The sequence below is a fragment of the Aspergillus uvarum genome, assembly GCF_003184745.1.
Source record: "Aspergillus uvarum CBS 121591 unplaced genomic scaffold BO82scaffold_101, whole genome shotgun sequence".
In the NCBI taxonomy this organism is placed as follows: domain Eukaryota; kingdom Fungi; phylum Ascomycota; class Eurotiomycetes; order Eurotiales; family Aspergillaceae; genus Aspergillus; species Aspergillus uvarum.
This window is the reverse complement of record NW_020291398.1, coordinates 60510-74139: the sequence shown is the minus strand read 5'-3', so window position 1 is coordinate 74139 and position 13630 is coordinate 60510. Positions and strand designations below refer to the sequence as shown.

The 13630-nt window shown below is 54.9% G+C and overlaps 6 protein-coding genes across 6 annotated transcripts; 2 read left to right on the top strand and 4 right to left on the bottom strand.

The window, feature by feature from the left end:
- Positions 1 to 193: 193 nt before the first annotated feature.
- Positions 194 to 2662, top strand: BO82DRAFT_297629 (multicopper oxidase; the record flags this gene model as incomplete). The annotated part of the gene is made up of 8 exons (XM_025631955.1): positions 194 to 520; positions 573 to 678; positions 738 to 761; positions 818 to 1220; positions 1283 to 1476; positions 1562 to 1800; positions 1876 to 2163; positions 2276 to 2662. The coding sequence occupies 8 exons, from the start codon at positions 194 to 196 to the stop codon at positions 2660 to 2662; spliced, it is 1968 nt and encodes a 655-aa protein (XP_025486099.1).
- A 681-nt stretch (positions 2663 to 3343) lies between these two features.
- Positions 3344 to 4747, top strand: BO82DRAFT_408986 (aminotransferase-like domain-containing protein; the record flags this gene model as incomplete). Its single annotated transcript, XM_025639712.1, has 2 exons — positions 3344 to 4194; positions 4285 to 4747. The coding sequence occupies 2 exons, from the start codon at positions 3344 to 3346 to the stop codon at positions 4745 to 4747; spliced, it is 1314 nt and encodes a 437-aa protein (XP_025486098.1).
- Positions 4748 to 4839: 92 nt separating this feature from the next.
- Positions 4840 to 6097, bottom strand: BO82DRAFT_387724 (NAD(P)-binding protein). Its single transcript, XM_025638330.1, has one exon. The coding sequence runs from the start codon at positions 5930 to 5932 to the stop codon at positions 4955 to 4957; it is 978 nt and encodes a 325-aa protein (XP_025486097.1). The 5' UTR covers positions 5933 to 6097; the 3' UTR covers positions 4840 to 4954.
- Positions 6098 to 6355: 258 nt separating this feature from the next.
- Positions 6356 to 8524, bottom strand: BO82DRAFT_437078 (amidase signature enzyme; the record flags this gene model as incomplete). Its single annotated transcript, XM_025641166.1, has 6 exons — positions 6356 to 6913; positions 6980 to 7353; positions 7424 to 7535; positions 7593 to 8149; positions 8197 to 8341; positions 8420 to 8524. The coding sequence occupies 6 exons, from the start codon at positions 8522 to 8524 to the stop codon at positions 6356 to 6358; spliced, it is 1851 nt and encodes a 616-aa protein (XP_025486096.1).
- Positions 8525 to 9297: 773 nt separating this feature from the next.
- On the bottom strand, positions 9298 to 10535 carry BO82DRAFT_348376 (Zn(II)2Cys6 transcription factor domain-containing protein; the record flags this gene model as incomplete). Its single annotated transcript, XM_025633826.1, has 2 exons — positions 10338 to 10535; positions 9298 to 10244 (listed from the first exon to the last, which is right to left on the bottom strand). Exons 1-2 carry the CDS (start codon positions 10510 to 10512, stop codon positions 9298 to 9300), a joined length of 1122 nt encoding a protein of 373 aa, XP_025486095.1. The 5' UTR covers positions 10513 to 10535.
- A 357-nt stretch (positions 10536 to 10892) lies between these two features.
- BO82DRAFT_379253 (RGase E) lies at positions 10893 to 12824 on the bottom strand (the record flags this gene model as incomplete). The annotated part of the gene is made up of 5 exons (XM_025637677.1): positions 10893 to 11080; positions 11256 to 11744; positions 11827 to 12028; positions 12088 to 12125; positions 12182 to 12824. 5 exons carry the CDS (start codon positions 12822 to 12824, stop codon positions 10893 to 10895), a joined length of 1560 nt encoding a protein of 519 aa, XP_025486094.1.
- Between the last annotated feature and the right edge of the window lie 806 nt (positions 12825 to 13630).

Genomic DNA, 13630 nt, shown 5'->3' with positions numbered 1-13630 from the left:
CCCACGTTATGATTTTCCGAGAAAGAACCTGGCAAGGATGCCACCGGGCGCGTTATACGAGATCTCGGTTGACCATTCTGCTCGGACTTGGAAAGCCTGGACAGGGGTCTAATCTGCGATACAGGAGAATAAATTGCCATGCTTTCGTGTCGGTCTAACGAATTCTCCTCTGCAATTCTCACATAGAATCAACATGTTTTTACAAACCTACATCATCAGTATCATAACTTTCTTCGGCTTCCAGTCGAGCTTCCCATTGCTCCGTGCACCATATGAAGCGGAGTCACCTCAAATCCCAATTGCGCCAGGCACTCTATCGTTTGTGCCTCCAGGCGCTGCTGAGGATGAGAGTGCCCATGGTCCCTTCAAATGCCATTATCCTGCTATGGCAGCCGAGTACACCTACGATCCCTCGCCTAACAACCGAGGTGTTTGGCTGAAACATCGGACCGATGCTTCTAAGGATTTTACTATACACACGGACTATGAAGTTAGGGCTCCTACTGGAATCGAACGCAAAGTAAGTATTTCTTGCCAGCTTCTCGACGCAGTGAAAGGGTAAACAATCCTAGTACTTCCTCACCGTGGGCGAGGATACGAAGCGTCCTGCGAATTGGGATGGCATCGACTTTCCATATGCCAAGCTGTTTGACAAGTCTTTCCCTGGCCCTTGGATACGTGAGTGCTGATGCTCTCTTCGGGATCAACGGTGTTGCTGGATACTGACATTTTGACAGAGGCGTGCTGGGGGGACGTAGTGAGTAAGTATAAACACAAATCCATTACTCCCTCCACTACTGAACAGAGCCGTATCTAGACATCACCGTCAAGAACACCCTCTTCAAGAACGGGACTGCGATTCACATGCATGGCATTCGCCAGTTCGGGTCCACCCTCATGGACGGCGTCCCTGGAATCACTCAATGCCCCATTGCACCCGGGGACACCTTCAGCTACGTGTTCAACACGACTCAATATGGATCCACCTGGTACCACAGCCATTACAGTTTGCAGTACTCTGATGGCCTGCTGGGTCCGATGACGATCCACGGTCCCACATCCGCCAACTTCGACAGCGCCCTGGACCCGATCCTCATCTCTGACCACAACCACCGCAGTGCGTTCATGGACTACTACCAGGAGCAGTTTGCGAATCCTGTCGCAAATCCGCCCCGCGTGCCTCCTAAACAGACTAGTATTCTGATCAATGGACAGGGTAAGTGGCATTTGCCTTGTGAGGAATATGCGATACAGTCATTGACATCTAATGTGAATCAGGGAGTTATGCCGGATCATTCCCCAAGAATCGATATCATAGGAAGGTGAAGCCCGGAAAAAGATACATTCTACGCCTGATCAACGCGTCCACGGATAGCACGTTTATTTTCAGCATCGATGGTCACAACATGACGGTCATCGGCAGTGACTTGGTCCCAGTCGAACCGTATAGAACAAATCACATCTATATTGGAATTGGTAATGCTCACCCCCAAGCCGCTGTTCTTGTTGACACGGTCACACGGTGCTTGCTGAGAGAAATCACCACTAATTGGCCAAACAGGCCAGCGCTACCACGTCGTCCTCGAAACCCTAAGCAAGAAACAGATTTCTAGATCCAAACAGGGCTATTGGATCCGCACCGAGCCCGCAGAGGGATGCCACAACTTCGAGACCTTCCCGGACGACAGACAGGGCATCCTTTGGTACGGGGATGACAACGAAGATGAACCTCCGGTACCGACCACGACAGCCTGGCCGTACAATTCCACTTGCAGTGACATGCTCGACCTGGTCCCCATCGTCCCGTGGACCATCGAACCGCCGGCTACCAGCCTCACCGCAGTGAAGTACCACAGCAACCATGCCCTCCTCGAGGCCTCCGTCACGATCGACACCTGGTTCCTGCCCGCGGAGGGCAACGACGCCGCCGCAACGGTCAACGTGTGGCAGTTCCTGAACGACACCGTCTTCGTCAACTACACCGAGCCCACCGTCAACCACCTCAACCCGCCCTACGACCCTAATGCCGTTATCTACTTGGCTGAGGAACCACCAGTGGGTTCTCCACAAACATCCACCTGGAACTATATGATCTTGATCGGGGGGAATTTGGATAATCCCACCCCGGTGTCGGGGGGCCGCTTGGTACCTGTTGCTCATCCGGTATGTCTCCACCCCCTCACCCCTGGTTAGAGTCCCTCAATCCTTGTCCAACCCCAACTCCAAACGCTCGATAATACCACATCCTAACCCAGCCCCATATCTCGGGACAAAGATCCACCTCCACGGCCACGACTTCGCCATCCTCCAATACTCTGAGTTTCCCTACGACGGCCCCGGGTCCCTCGACCTCTCCCTGGACAATCCCCGCCGCCGCGACGCCGTCCTCCTCCCCAGCAACGGGTTCATCGTCATCGCCTTCAAGACCGACAACCCGGGCGTCTGGACCCTGCACTGCCACATCGCGTGGCACGCGTCCGGGGGCCTCGCACTGCAGGACCTAGAGCTGAAGGAGGTGCTGGCTGCGCAGATCGCGCAGGTCCCGACGACCTTCGCGAAGCAGCAGCTAGATCGGACATGCGACAACTGGGAGCGGTGGTATGCGAATCCGGCGAATCATTGGAATCCAAATGGGCGGTTTCAGGATGATTCGGGGATTTGATTTGAGGGGGATGCTTTTTGGGTAGGGGACTGGGCTTTTGGTCGGTGTGCGTGGTATGTGGATTGCTTGCTCTGGAGGTCATGTTTGTTGGAGTGTGGGTTGATAATGGGGCGAATAAGATAGCATGCCCCAGTCCCATTAAGAACAAATGATAGGAAAATCATGATAACCTATCTTTGCACAGTGAATCAGGAGTATGGATTAGAAACATTTAGCAAATGATACTAGACTGACTGGATCTATGAAACACTGTCGTCCATGACCGGTGGTTAGAATGGGTTAGTGCCGGATGCTAAACTGACGGTGGAGATTTCCGGTGAACTTCATTTTTATCTGGATCGGACGGTGGCTGCCAAGCACACAGGTGCTTGAATCATCGCACTATTGTAGACCTAAAGCAAGATACACTATTATTACTGATTGATTTGTCGCAAATGAATATGCACCATAAGTGAAGAAGCTCCACCCGAGGGTCCCGTTTTCTCACTATAGAAGGGTTGATATGATTGGTCCAATCGCATACATTGCCCATTCGGGCAGCGGAGATGAAACTCACCTTAAATTAGGGCTAGCATCCATTCACTTCTGCCCAGCTACGTACTCTCTCTATAAACCACCCCCCTGAGTCCTATAAATCTATCCAACCCCCCTATCAACATAGAACAGCATCCACAAAACAAAATGCATCCCATCAACCTCCAAAAAGGCTCCCCGCACCCCTCCCTCCTCCCCGCCACCCACCTCCGTTCAGCTGCCGCAACCGTCCTCTCCAACCCAAGCCTCTACATCCCCGCCCTCGACTACGGCGACGAAGCAGGCCACCATCCTCTCCGGACGAGCATTGCCAAATGGCTGACAGACTTCTACGCACCCGCGCGACCCATCCCCACCGAGCGAATCTGCATCACGGGCGGCGCCTCCCAGAACCTCGCGTGCATCCTGCAAGTCTTCACGGACCCGCGCCATACGGTGGCGGTGTGGCTCCCCGAGCCGTCGTATCACTTGGTCTTTGCCATGTTCCGGAACGCAGGGCTGGGGAATCGGCTGCGGGCTGTTCCGGAGGATGAGGAGGGGTTGCTGGTTGAGTGGGTTGAGCGGGGGATTGCAGATGCGCGATATCGAGCATGTAATTCTAAGGCATGTGGGGATGGTGGGAATGCCAGAAGCACAGGCGTAAGCCAGACGAGTCCTGGTAAGCAATACAAGCATCTCATCTACTGCGTCCCGACCTACGCGAATCCCTCCGGCGCAACTATGTCCGTCCCCCGCCGCGAGGCGCTGGTTCGCTTGGCGCGACGACACGACGCGCTTCTTGTGTGCGACGACGTGTATGACTTCCTCCCTGTCATGGCCACAGAGCGCCCGCCTATTCCGCGGCTTGTGGACGTTGATCGTACACTGGATGGTGGTGTTGGGGATGATGAGTTCGGCAATGTGGTGAGCAACGGATCGTTCAGCAAAATCCTCGGCCCCGGCTGTCGGGTGGGTTGGGTGGAAGCAACCCCGAAGTTCGTAGATGCGTTGGCGCAGTGGTATGTATTCTTTCCCTGCTTCCTTATTCTCGCTCGGGAATTGAGTCACCCCGTGGCAGCCATGAGCTAAATGCATTCTTGTCCCCGCAGTGGATCCAACATCTCCGGCAGTGCACCGTCACACCTGACCTCAACCTACATCAACCAGATGTTCGAAGATGGAAGCCTTCACACCCACCTTAACGGAACTATCCTGCCGGCCGTGTCAGCAAGGTACCGCCTTCTGGCGGATGCAGTGCGGCACAAGCTGGCCTCCTTGGGCGTAATCTTCCAGCCGGATGAGGCGCGCGGGATGGCAGCAGGTGGCTTTTTCTTGTGGCTTCAGCTGCCTGATGGGGTGAGTAGTGAGAATGTGGACCGCGAGGCGGCGAAGCAGGGGCTGGTGATTGGGAAAGGGGGGTTGTTTGCTGTACCAGGACCGGATCTGGGTGGCTCCCGGTTGCGAGTAGATGGGTTTCTTAGGTTGTGCTTCATGTGGGAGAATGAGGATCGGTTAGTGGAGGGGGTGGAGAGACTGGAGATGGTTCTGAGGGGGCTGCTTGCTTCGACATGAATCTACTGCATCGCATGCATGCGCAGCTGCTTGAGGACACACCGGGGAGTTTTACTCAAGGTAACCGGGCCTGAAAGTAAGAGTGCCTCTTGCTCTCACTATCGGAAATGATTCCCTCTGTCGTTATAACCAGCTCAATAACTACAACTCCCAAGCATCCACTCAAACATCCCAGCATGCCAAATACATCACCGAAGGACAGATGAGTCAGTCCAGCCAGGACACCCCAGCAAAAGCCTCCTCCAGCCCAACCAACCCCTCCACTCCCAGATCCTCCGCGCCCAGAACCTCCTTCTCCTGTCCCACCACAGTGAACGACCTCCCATCCGTAACCTGAAAATAGTAGTGCGACACATCCATCAAGTCCGCCAGCCCCGGCCACAACGCCCGATAATCCTCCCTCCCGACCTGCACACACCTGACCTTAACCCCCTTTGCCCTCCCAAACGCCCCCACCACATCCCTCAGCGCACGATACTCGGTAATCGCCGCCACTACCTTCCCCGGCAGCGTCCTGTCAGGCTGCTCCAAAACCGCCTTCACAAACAACCCCACATTAACCCTCTCATCCCCGGCCACCGGAATCCTCGTCGCGGGGTCAATATTCGTCAACATCAGAAACCCGTCATCCGCGGCGCCCCGAACCCTCATCGGCTGGAAGCACGGCAGCAGCATATTGGCACTGTACCACCCAGCCCAGAGGAAAGTTGTCTTGGCCCACAACCCCGGCAGGGTTCGGGCAATAAAGTCGTCCACGCGGCGCTTGCTCTCGTAGTACGGCACGATCACTGCGCCGGCCGTATTGGCCGAGGAGTCCGGCAGCGTCGACCAGACCAAGTGCTCCAGGGTCGCGGTGGCGGCCGCCGCGGTGGCGATGTTGGTGCCCAGCTGCGTCTCGAGCGCCATGGCGCCGTCGACGCCGTGGGTGGGCAGGGCCTCGAAGAAGTTCGTCACCGCGAAGATGGCGTGGGTGCCGGCGAATGCAGTTTGCAAGGAGCTGGGGTCGTGCAGGTCGGCGGGGATGAGCTGCACGCCTTTTGCGGCCAGGGTCTGCGCGGCGGCGCTGGTGGGGTGGCGGGTTATGGCGCGGATGGTCGTGTAGGTTGACTGCGTAGAGAGGAGGGCGCTGACTACGGAGCCGCCTTGGGTGCCGGTGGCGCCGATTATGGTGATTGTCTTGGTCATGGCTCGCTGAGCTTCGAGGAAGAGGTCTTTGTGTGATGGATTGGATGGATGGACGTGGGAAAACTTAAGTTAGGGCTGTGCGGGAGGAGGGTTGCTCAGTTGCTATCTTGGGCCACTTGGATGAGCAACGTGGCTCTTTATATAGTTCTTAGGTGTACATATAGGTACTTTGGGGATGGCTCTCAGATGAAGTAATACGAAACTCTATACTCCGTATCTGCTCCTTTCTTTGTATAGATGCATTATTAAGCTCTGCGGTGCAAGCATCTGGTGTTTGCGGAGGTGGCGGGCAAAAGTGGGGCTCCCCGCAGCCCGCAGCCCGCAGCCCGCAGGCCCTACCTAGACGTAAAGACGTTTACTGTACCTGCTCAGCACTCAAACAACACTTCTTGTGAAATCACCCTCAGACACAATCCAGCCAACTCAATACATCCTCGATCCAGTCCGCACTCCCTTCCTCAGCCCCTGCTCGTACGCAACCGCCCGCACCAGATTCATCAGCATAAAATCACACCCAACCGCCCCCTGGATCTCCACCGTAGCCGGAAACTCCTCCTCCACCAGCGACACCCGGCTGTGATACTGCACCGTCCCCACCGGCACCGCCACCTCGGGGCTTTCGTTCATCACAGAGAGATAGTTCCAGCTGATATACCCCGGGAGCGCCGGGGCGCTGCCCGCCACGGTATAACTGATGTTACTGTCCCGATACCAGGGGATCCCGCCGTTGCCGTTAAAGGGGAAGACTACGATGGCATCGGAGCAGGTTTCCTCGTTGGCAGACAGGAAGTATCTGCGGTAGAAGGTCTGGAACTCGGATTGGAGAGCGTGGCCGATCTCGCCTAGACTCGCGTTCTGTGGGGTAAAGGAGGGGTCGCTGGCCGCGTTGAGCGTCGAGTAGGGATAGCGGCCGAATTTCGCGAAGTAGTCTTTCTTGAAATTGAGGGAGAAGTTATACGTTCCCGAGACGTAGGGGATGAGCTTTTTTCGGGTCAGCCGCGTCGTAGGTAGGTAGGCAAGAGGGGTATTGTCGTGGTATAAACCTACGTTCGCGAAATAATCCGCCAGGCTCACGTTACTCCCCGAGTACTCATGCCAAAGCGCATTGCTGTCGACGATAGTCCGGTTCACGCCCAGGAATGCTTCCAAATTCTGGACGTATTCCTCGCACGGCGCCGTGTAGTTCGGGTTGATGTTCGCCCAATACTCCCGAGGGTAGAGGATCTTCGCGGGGAACTTGGTGTAGTTCTTATAGCCGGACTGCCCGTACATCACGGCACCGAAGGTGTTGAAGGAGTCAACGTCGCGAGCAAAATGGCCGGCGACGTCGAAGGGTCCAAACACGGTTGCGGTGTTGTTGGTGCTGTTCTTGGTGGAGCGAATCCCGTACACGCCGTTTTGCGCGGCGGGGAAGCGCATCGCTGGCGACGTTGCGGTGTGAGCCATAGTAGATACTTTCGGGCTTTTAGTGAGTAAGGTGGTCCGACTTACAGCCGCCGGTATCCTCCCCAATGGTGATGTCCAGCCAGTCGTATGCGGCGAGGGACGCACCCGAGCCCGCAGAAGAGGCGCCGGGGATGAGGTATGACTCGCCGCGGGGGTTCTATCTTCCATTAGTCTTATGAAAGCGATCTATCCCAATGGGCTAAATGACACCTACAAAAGGCAAAGAATAATCAGGCCACTCCGCAATGCTGAACCACGCATTGGCGAAAACCGACAGCTTGGTTTTGCCGACAACAACGGCGCCCTGGTCGAGGAGATGCTGAATGACTCCGGACGTCACATTCGATGGAGGATACGTCGCGGCGTATGAGCGGCTTCCAAAAGTTGTGATAAGACCCTTGATGTCATACTGGTCCTTCACGCCGATGCGATAGCCAGCAAGAGGCTGCTCGGCCGTAGGCCTGTAGAACAGCCTGGATGGCACGGCAACCTGCATCGCTCCGTAAAGGTCCCCGCCGCTTGCAGGGAGGACTTCATAGGTGTTGATGTCGTTAGCAGATGGTATGGTCGGCAGGACGAACGCATTAGTATAATCGTCATAGAGGCGCCAGGCGCGGTGCAGGCCCGAAGATGTCGCAAAGTAGGGGCCGTCTGGAAGGGTTGCATTGTGCTGTGATGAAGCCCAGAATACCCGGCTGGTACCGAATGTCTTAAGCAGGGAGTCTGCGTCACCAGCCAGGGTAAGACCTTCGGGACCCTGGAAGTAGAACGCTAACAGGAATCAGTCATCGCTCGGAGCAAAAGTACAAAGTTCTTACCGTAAAAAAAACCCTTGGTGTAAACGTCGTCTTGGACCAAGAAATCAGAAACGGTGCTGTTGATCCACGATGCTGTAATGACTGCCTCTTGGGATGTGAGGACGGTCACCGGAAGTGCTTCTTGCACTTTGAATTCATGCGCCAACTAAATTTATGCATCGTTAGGTTAGATTCATGGATCCCTTAGAGAGACTTTGGAATGGTGGATAGGTAGATTGCATACTTCGACCTTTGAGGGAACATAGTATGGCACATTCAAGACATGGGCCACGCTCGACGCGAAGGCGCAGATTGGAAGTGTCGCTAGGAGAAGAGCGGCGGCAGTCATTGTACCGGTGGTTCTTAGCAGTTCAAGCATTCATCTGTACGGAGAGTGGGTGTGGGCGTAGGCGTGGGTATCGGACTTGATACATATGCTTCGGGCTCTCAATGCTGCTGCTGGGAAAGGTAGGGATAAGGTTGAGCAGTGTTAATCACAGAGGCTTCAAGCTTAATCCCTTGATGCCTATCATATCGCCGATACCATTTCTGTTACGCGAGTATCACGCGTCATTGACCAACAGGATGTTCACGGCCTTGATAGCCTCGCCAACAGTCTTATCCACAAGCTCTCTTCCACCAGGGAAAGCCATCCGATCGGCATGCCAAGACGGTTTAGCGGCGGCAACGCAACATCCGCCTCGATAGATAACTGATGTTCAACAGTTTCCCGGAGCTGATAAACCAGCCACATCAAGATACTGTGCCCATCACCCCTTTCCAGCTTCGAGGCTATCGCTTTATCATGAAACCCATTCAAAATCTACTCGATGCCCAATTACACTTATCCATTAAAGAGCCAGACAACATGTGGAAAGGAAAACCTCTACCAGATGTGGAGAACTGACGCGATCGCTTGTCATTCCGCCGAGGCATGATAGTAATGGAAAGTTTGGGTGGTCTTAGCATTATTGAACTACTTAGTCTTCAGTCTGCATAACTATTCAACTAGGTAAATTGTGGTGGGGGTCGAGAGACGAGATGACACCTTAACAGCACGTATGTGCAGAGACAACTAGATCTATGTGTCTTCTAGACACAGTCGGAGTCCGCCAACAAAGGTCATATCGACTCTGCAACCAAACCCCCCAGGTCCTCAAACGCTTCAGCAGCCTCCAGCCCCTGACACGGAACAATCAGCAACTTTTCAAAGCGACTTAGCCGCCGCGGCATCGAAACAAGCCATCGCGCCAGGAACGCTTCGTAGGAAAGCGTCTCCGCATTCTCCCCGCGCCAATGCTCCTGGTCCCCTTGAACTGCACACTCACCATCCACGCCCCAGGATGATATCTCTACCGACAAAGGCAACTGCCGCAGCGTATGCAGTCCCACGCAGATGCCTTCTCGGTACACCGAGTTGACTCCGTAGAGAAAGTACACGAGGAGAGCTGTGCGTCGGATGCACTCGCCAAGGACCCAAGCATGTCGGGTATTCGGCCTTTGAAGCTCCGGCTCGGATTGCGCGCGGACTATAATCTTCAGCGCCGTGGTCATGAGCATCGACCCCTGCTGTTCGGCCGTGATCCGCTGTGGCAGGTTGCCGTGGAAGAGGCGGATGGTCTGGTAGAGCAGTAGTGCTTGGAGGCGCGCGAGCTCCGTTCGGAGCGGAGATAGCGTGCAACCAGAGCTCGAACTTGGGTCGGTGGGGGGTTGGAGCAGCTCGGAGACTTCAGCGTCGATCACGCGGAATGCCATCTCCCGGTTCGTCGTCTCGGAACGGAGACAGAAGGAAGAACAGACACCAAAGGCTGTCCGGATAGGCTGTGGCATCTCGTCTCGGTACAGGTCACGGTGGATGAAGATCGTCTCACCCCGTTGGGCAAATTCCCCCGGGTAACATTTCAGCTCGTCCATCACCCACTGCCATGACCGTGTGCTGCCTTGGATTGGCTGCACCTCGCCGAGGGTGCCTACGAGTCTTGATGTGGCGGAAAATGAAATACTCTCCGGCGTGATGTCCGGGGTACATGTACCTGGTGTGAAACTCAGTGGAAGCTGTAACACAGCGTCTTGGTCGGATGCATCCAAAACAGCCACGGCGGGTGACTTCAGAAGCTCTAGTTCCAGGACGGTGTTACTCGCCTGCGTTGTTGACGAGATACCTAATATCTCGTCTGACGCAGTTAGTAGTTCGTTGGTGCGGGCCCGTGGCCTAGGCGGGTATGCATATTGGCAGTTCTTCTTTGTCCTCATGCAATTCTCACAGACGGGATAGCAAAGATCACATTTTCGTCGGCCTTTAAAGCAAGCGTTACACGACCTGCGTCGTAGCGACATGATGATGGTAGCCTGAGGTGGTGGGGTATGGGTCGGAAGTGGCGGAAGTGGCGGCTTCTTGCTGACGACGATGAGATAACGCAGCACTGCATGCAGTAAGCGCTAAGGCAGCACGTGCCCTGATATCGAGCCCTGCAGTGATCCGCTCTGTGGATTTGTCTACTATAGAACTATAGGATCTCAGCTTAGTAAGTACCGGTAAAAGTTGGCGATCTCTTTGTATAGTAGGAGATAGAGGATCAGAGCATCGATTTGATGATCGGCTAACTAAGCCTTTATGGCCTGAGCCGGCAGTTACAGAACCCTCCATAGAAATACGTCAATTGATTATGAGATCAAATCTATAGATGCGGAAAATTATATTACACAGAATTAGCTCCTCAGAGACGAGGTAAATCCTTAATGGTACGGATGACGACCTCCATGGTGCTGGTGGAATTGGAGGTGCTGCCCACCCAACCCATGCGATCGCGGCGATGCGCGCTGCTCTGTATGCGAATCCTGATCTGAAGATCCCGGGCCAGTGGATGTTGATGATGAAGCTGACAGGACCACTGTGACATCCGGGCTGGATGTGGCAAAATAACACGCGGATGGCGGCTCTGAGGACTCCAAACCCACCGAAGAAGAAGTCGGCATCTGGTGGGCTGGAGTCGACGATTGAGCCGGAGTCGAGGGTCTGGCCGATGCTGTCGCATTCCTTCTGTAGGACGGGAGCGCACTGCTTGAAGGATGAGCACTACTCGAAGCAAAGGCATAAGCCCCCGCGAGGGGACTATACGGCGTCAAGCCCGGGTAGAACGAAATTGGGATTGTCGGAATCGGGATGGAAGCGGAGGTTCCAAAGGCCGTCGTAAGGTCCTCTGCCATGGTGGTGGCCGAGTAGCCCGTCGGGGGCGTGTTGATATACTGCGTTGTGGTGTAGCCTCCCGCGGTGCCCGTGACTGGAACGGTCGCGTTGGAAAGACAATAGCCCGAGCCGTACGAGTGCTCGCAGACGTGCAGCGCATAGTGACCCTCCTCGTTCCAGAGGGCAAACTCCTCGATCGCCAGGTCCGTGCAGGGCGTCAGGGCGGGGCATTTGACCTTGATGAGCGGACGGTCCTCGCCGTCGATCTCGGTGCCTTTCCAATTACGGAACGTGATGTTGCTGTATGCGATGCCGTCTCCTTCAATCGTGGACATGCTGCTCCAGGCTGTGTCGAAGTCCAGGCTGTAGGCGTTTCCATGGCCTAGAAAGGTTGGCATCGATGTTAGATTGCTGGTTCAGGGCTAGGGCTAGGGTTTCGGGCTAGTGAGGCAGGACCAACTCACCCATGAAGTTTTCGAAGAGAATATTCGACACAGCCCCGGATCCTCCGTTGCTCTTGATCATGAACATCTGGTTGGATGACCATGTGTAGACGTTTCGATAGGTGACATCGCTGACGTTCGTTCCGGCGCCCAGGGATCCCATGGCGCAGCCTCCGCTGCTGTTGCAGTAAATGCTCTCGATGAGAATATTCTTCGACCCCGTCTGTCAAAGGTGCAGTGTTAGCCAACAAAGTGCATTGACGAATTTGCGGGGGCGCATACCTTGACTGTGACACATTCATCTTTATTCGTACCATGACCTGTATCAAACCTTGGCAGCGTACCTTGTCCCATCAGCAAAACATAATGGAAACACCCACATCATGAATCCAGATATTTGTTCCGCTGGCATCAATCCCATCGAGCCCTCCATGATCCTCACCGCGGATTGCCATATTACACACCTCACCATTAGTAGCACCCTGGATAACAAAGTGGAACATTGGGGAGTTGACAAGCGCCAGGTCATGCACCGACCAGTTCGATCCCCCACTGACGTGGAGGAGTCGCGGGCCCACGAAGTTACCTGACTGGTGGTACAGGTATCCGTTGCCCTGGATGGCTCCGCGCGAGGTCGAACTGAACAGTTCGAAATCACTGCTGGAGGAGAACTCAAACATGTACGATTGCGAAGAAGGGGCGGCTCCACGATAGATGATTCCGTCTAGCTGGATGGCAAAGGCACTACCATTGGTGAGGTGCACCCAGGTGGTTTGGAGGTAGTGGCCGGGTGGGATGTAGATGACGCCCCCTCGTCCGCAGTCCGCGAAGGCATCGATGATGGGCTGTCCGACGTCTGTTGCGTTGTCTGCAACGGCACCGTAGTCGAGCACATTGCACGTTCTGGTGGCGTTCTTCTCCGCCACGGTCGTCAAGGGTCCAACACGGCCAGAGAGCTGGCCCTGTGCCGTGGCAAGGAGCAGAGGAAGAACCTGCAGGATGGAGGTTAAAGCAACCATGTTTGGATCAGGTCTTGCTCTGAAGACATGGCCCATATGCCGCGGCACAGTGTAATATATGTACAGTGTAACATGAATCAGTCATGCCGGTCATCCCTTCTCGATCGCTCTTCCGAACGAGTCAGCAATCGACCCCAGTTCTCCCGTGCCCTTAAACATGTTCCCCCATTGAGCGGGTAGCATACGTATGCCTGGACCACGACGCCCGATTGCCGATTTAGATAGATTGTGGTGGATGCCGATCGCCGGGGAAAAGCCTCCGAAGTAGTTTAGTTGCGTCCACCTGTCAGCCAAAATCCAACGGCATTGTTAGCCCTAAAACAAGGGGCAAGGAGTTGGTCCGTAAGCGACCCTCGGCCCCCATGAATATGCAACGATCCACAATCTACTCAGTAAGAATCTTCAGTGGCTTCCCCATCGGCTGAGGGTGTTGCTATAAGCGAGGTTCTACATATGTATGTCCCACGGAGCCAACCCGTGTATGGCCCGAACACGACACCGGGTGATCGGATTTGCGGCACAGGAACGGTGATGTGAGAACTCAGCGTACACAGTGCATATGCCATGCGGTCAATACCCTTGTGTGAAGTCTTTCCGTGAAGTGTATTTTCCTGGCCCGTAGATTCGTGGCCTTTGTTTACCGGTCGATCAGCTTCATCGCTCTCTTTACGATAAGTCCCCAAAGTTAGCGTTGGATGAGGTGTGGGGGCATGTGTGATTGTAGGTGCTGGCCCCGTCTTGAGGGCAGGAAAGGTGGGGCAAAGATTCCCGAATAGATCGCTCTCTCTGTGTACAGTGCTGCTTCT

Excerpts from the sequence above, each read along its gene's own strand:
- BO82DRAFT_387724 (XM_025638330.1), bottom strand. The coding sequence starts at position 5,932 with ATGACCAAGACAATCACCATAATCGGCGCCACCGGCACCCAAGGCGGC.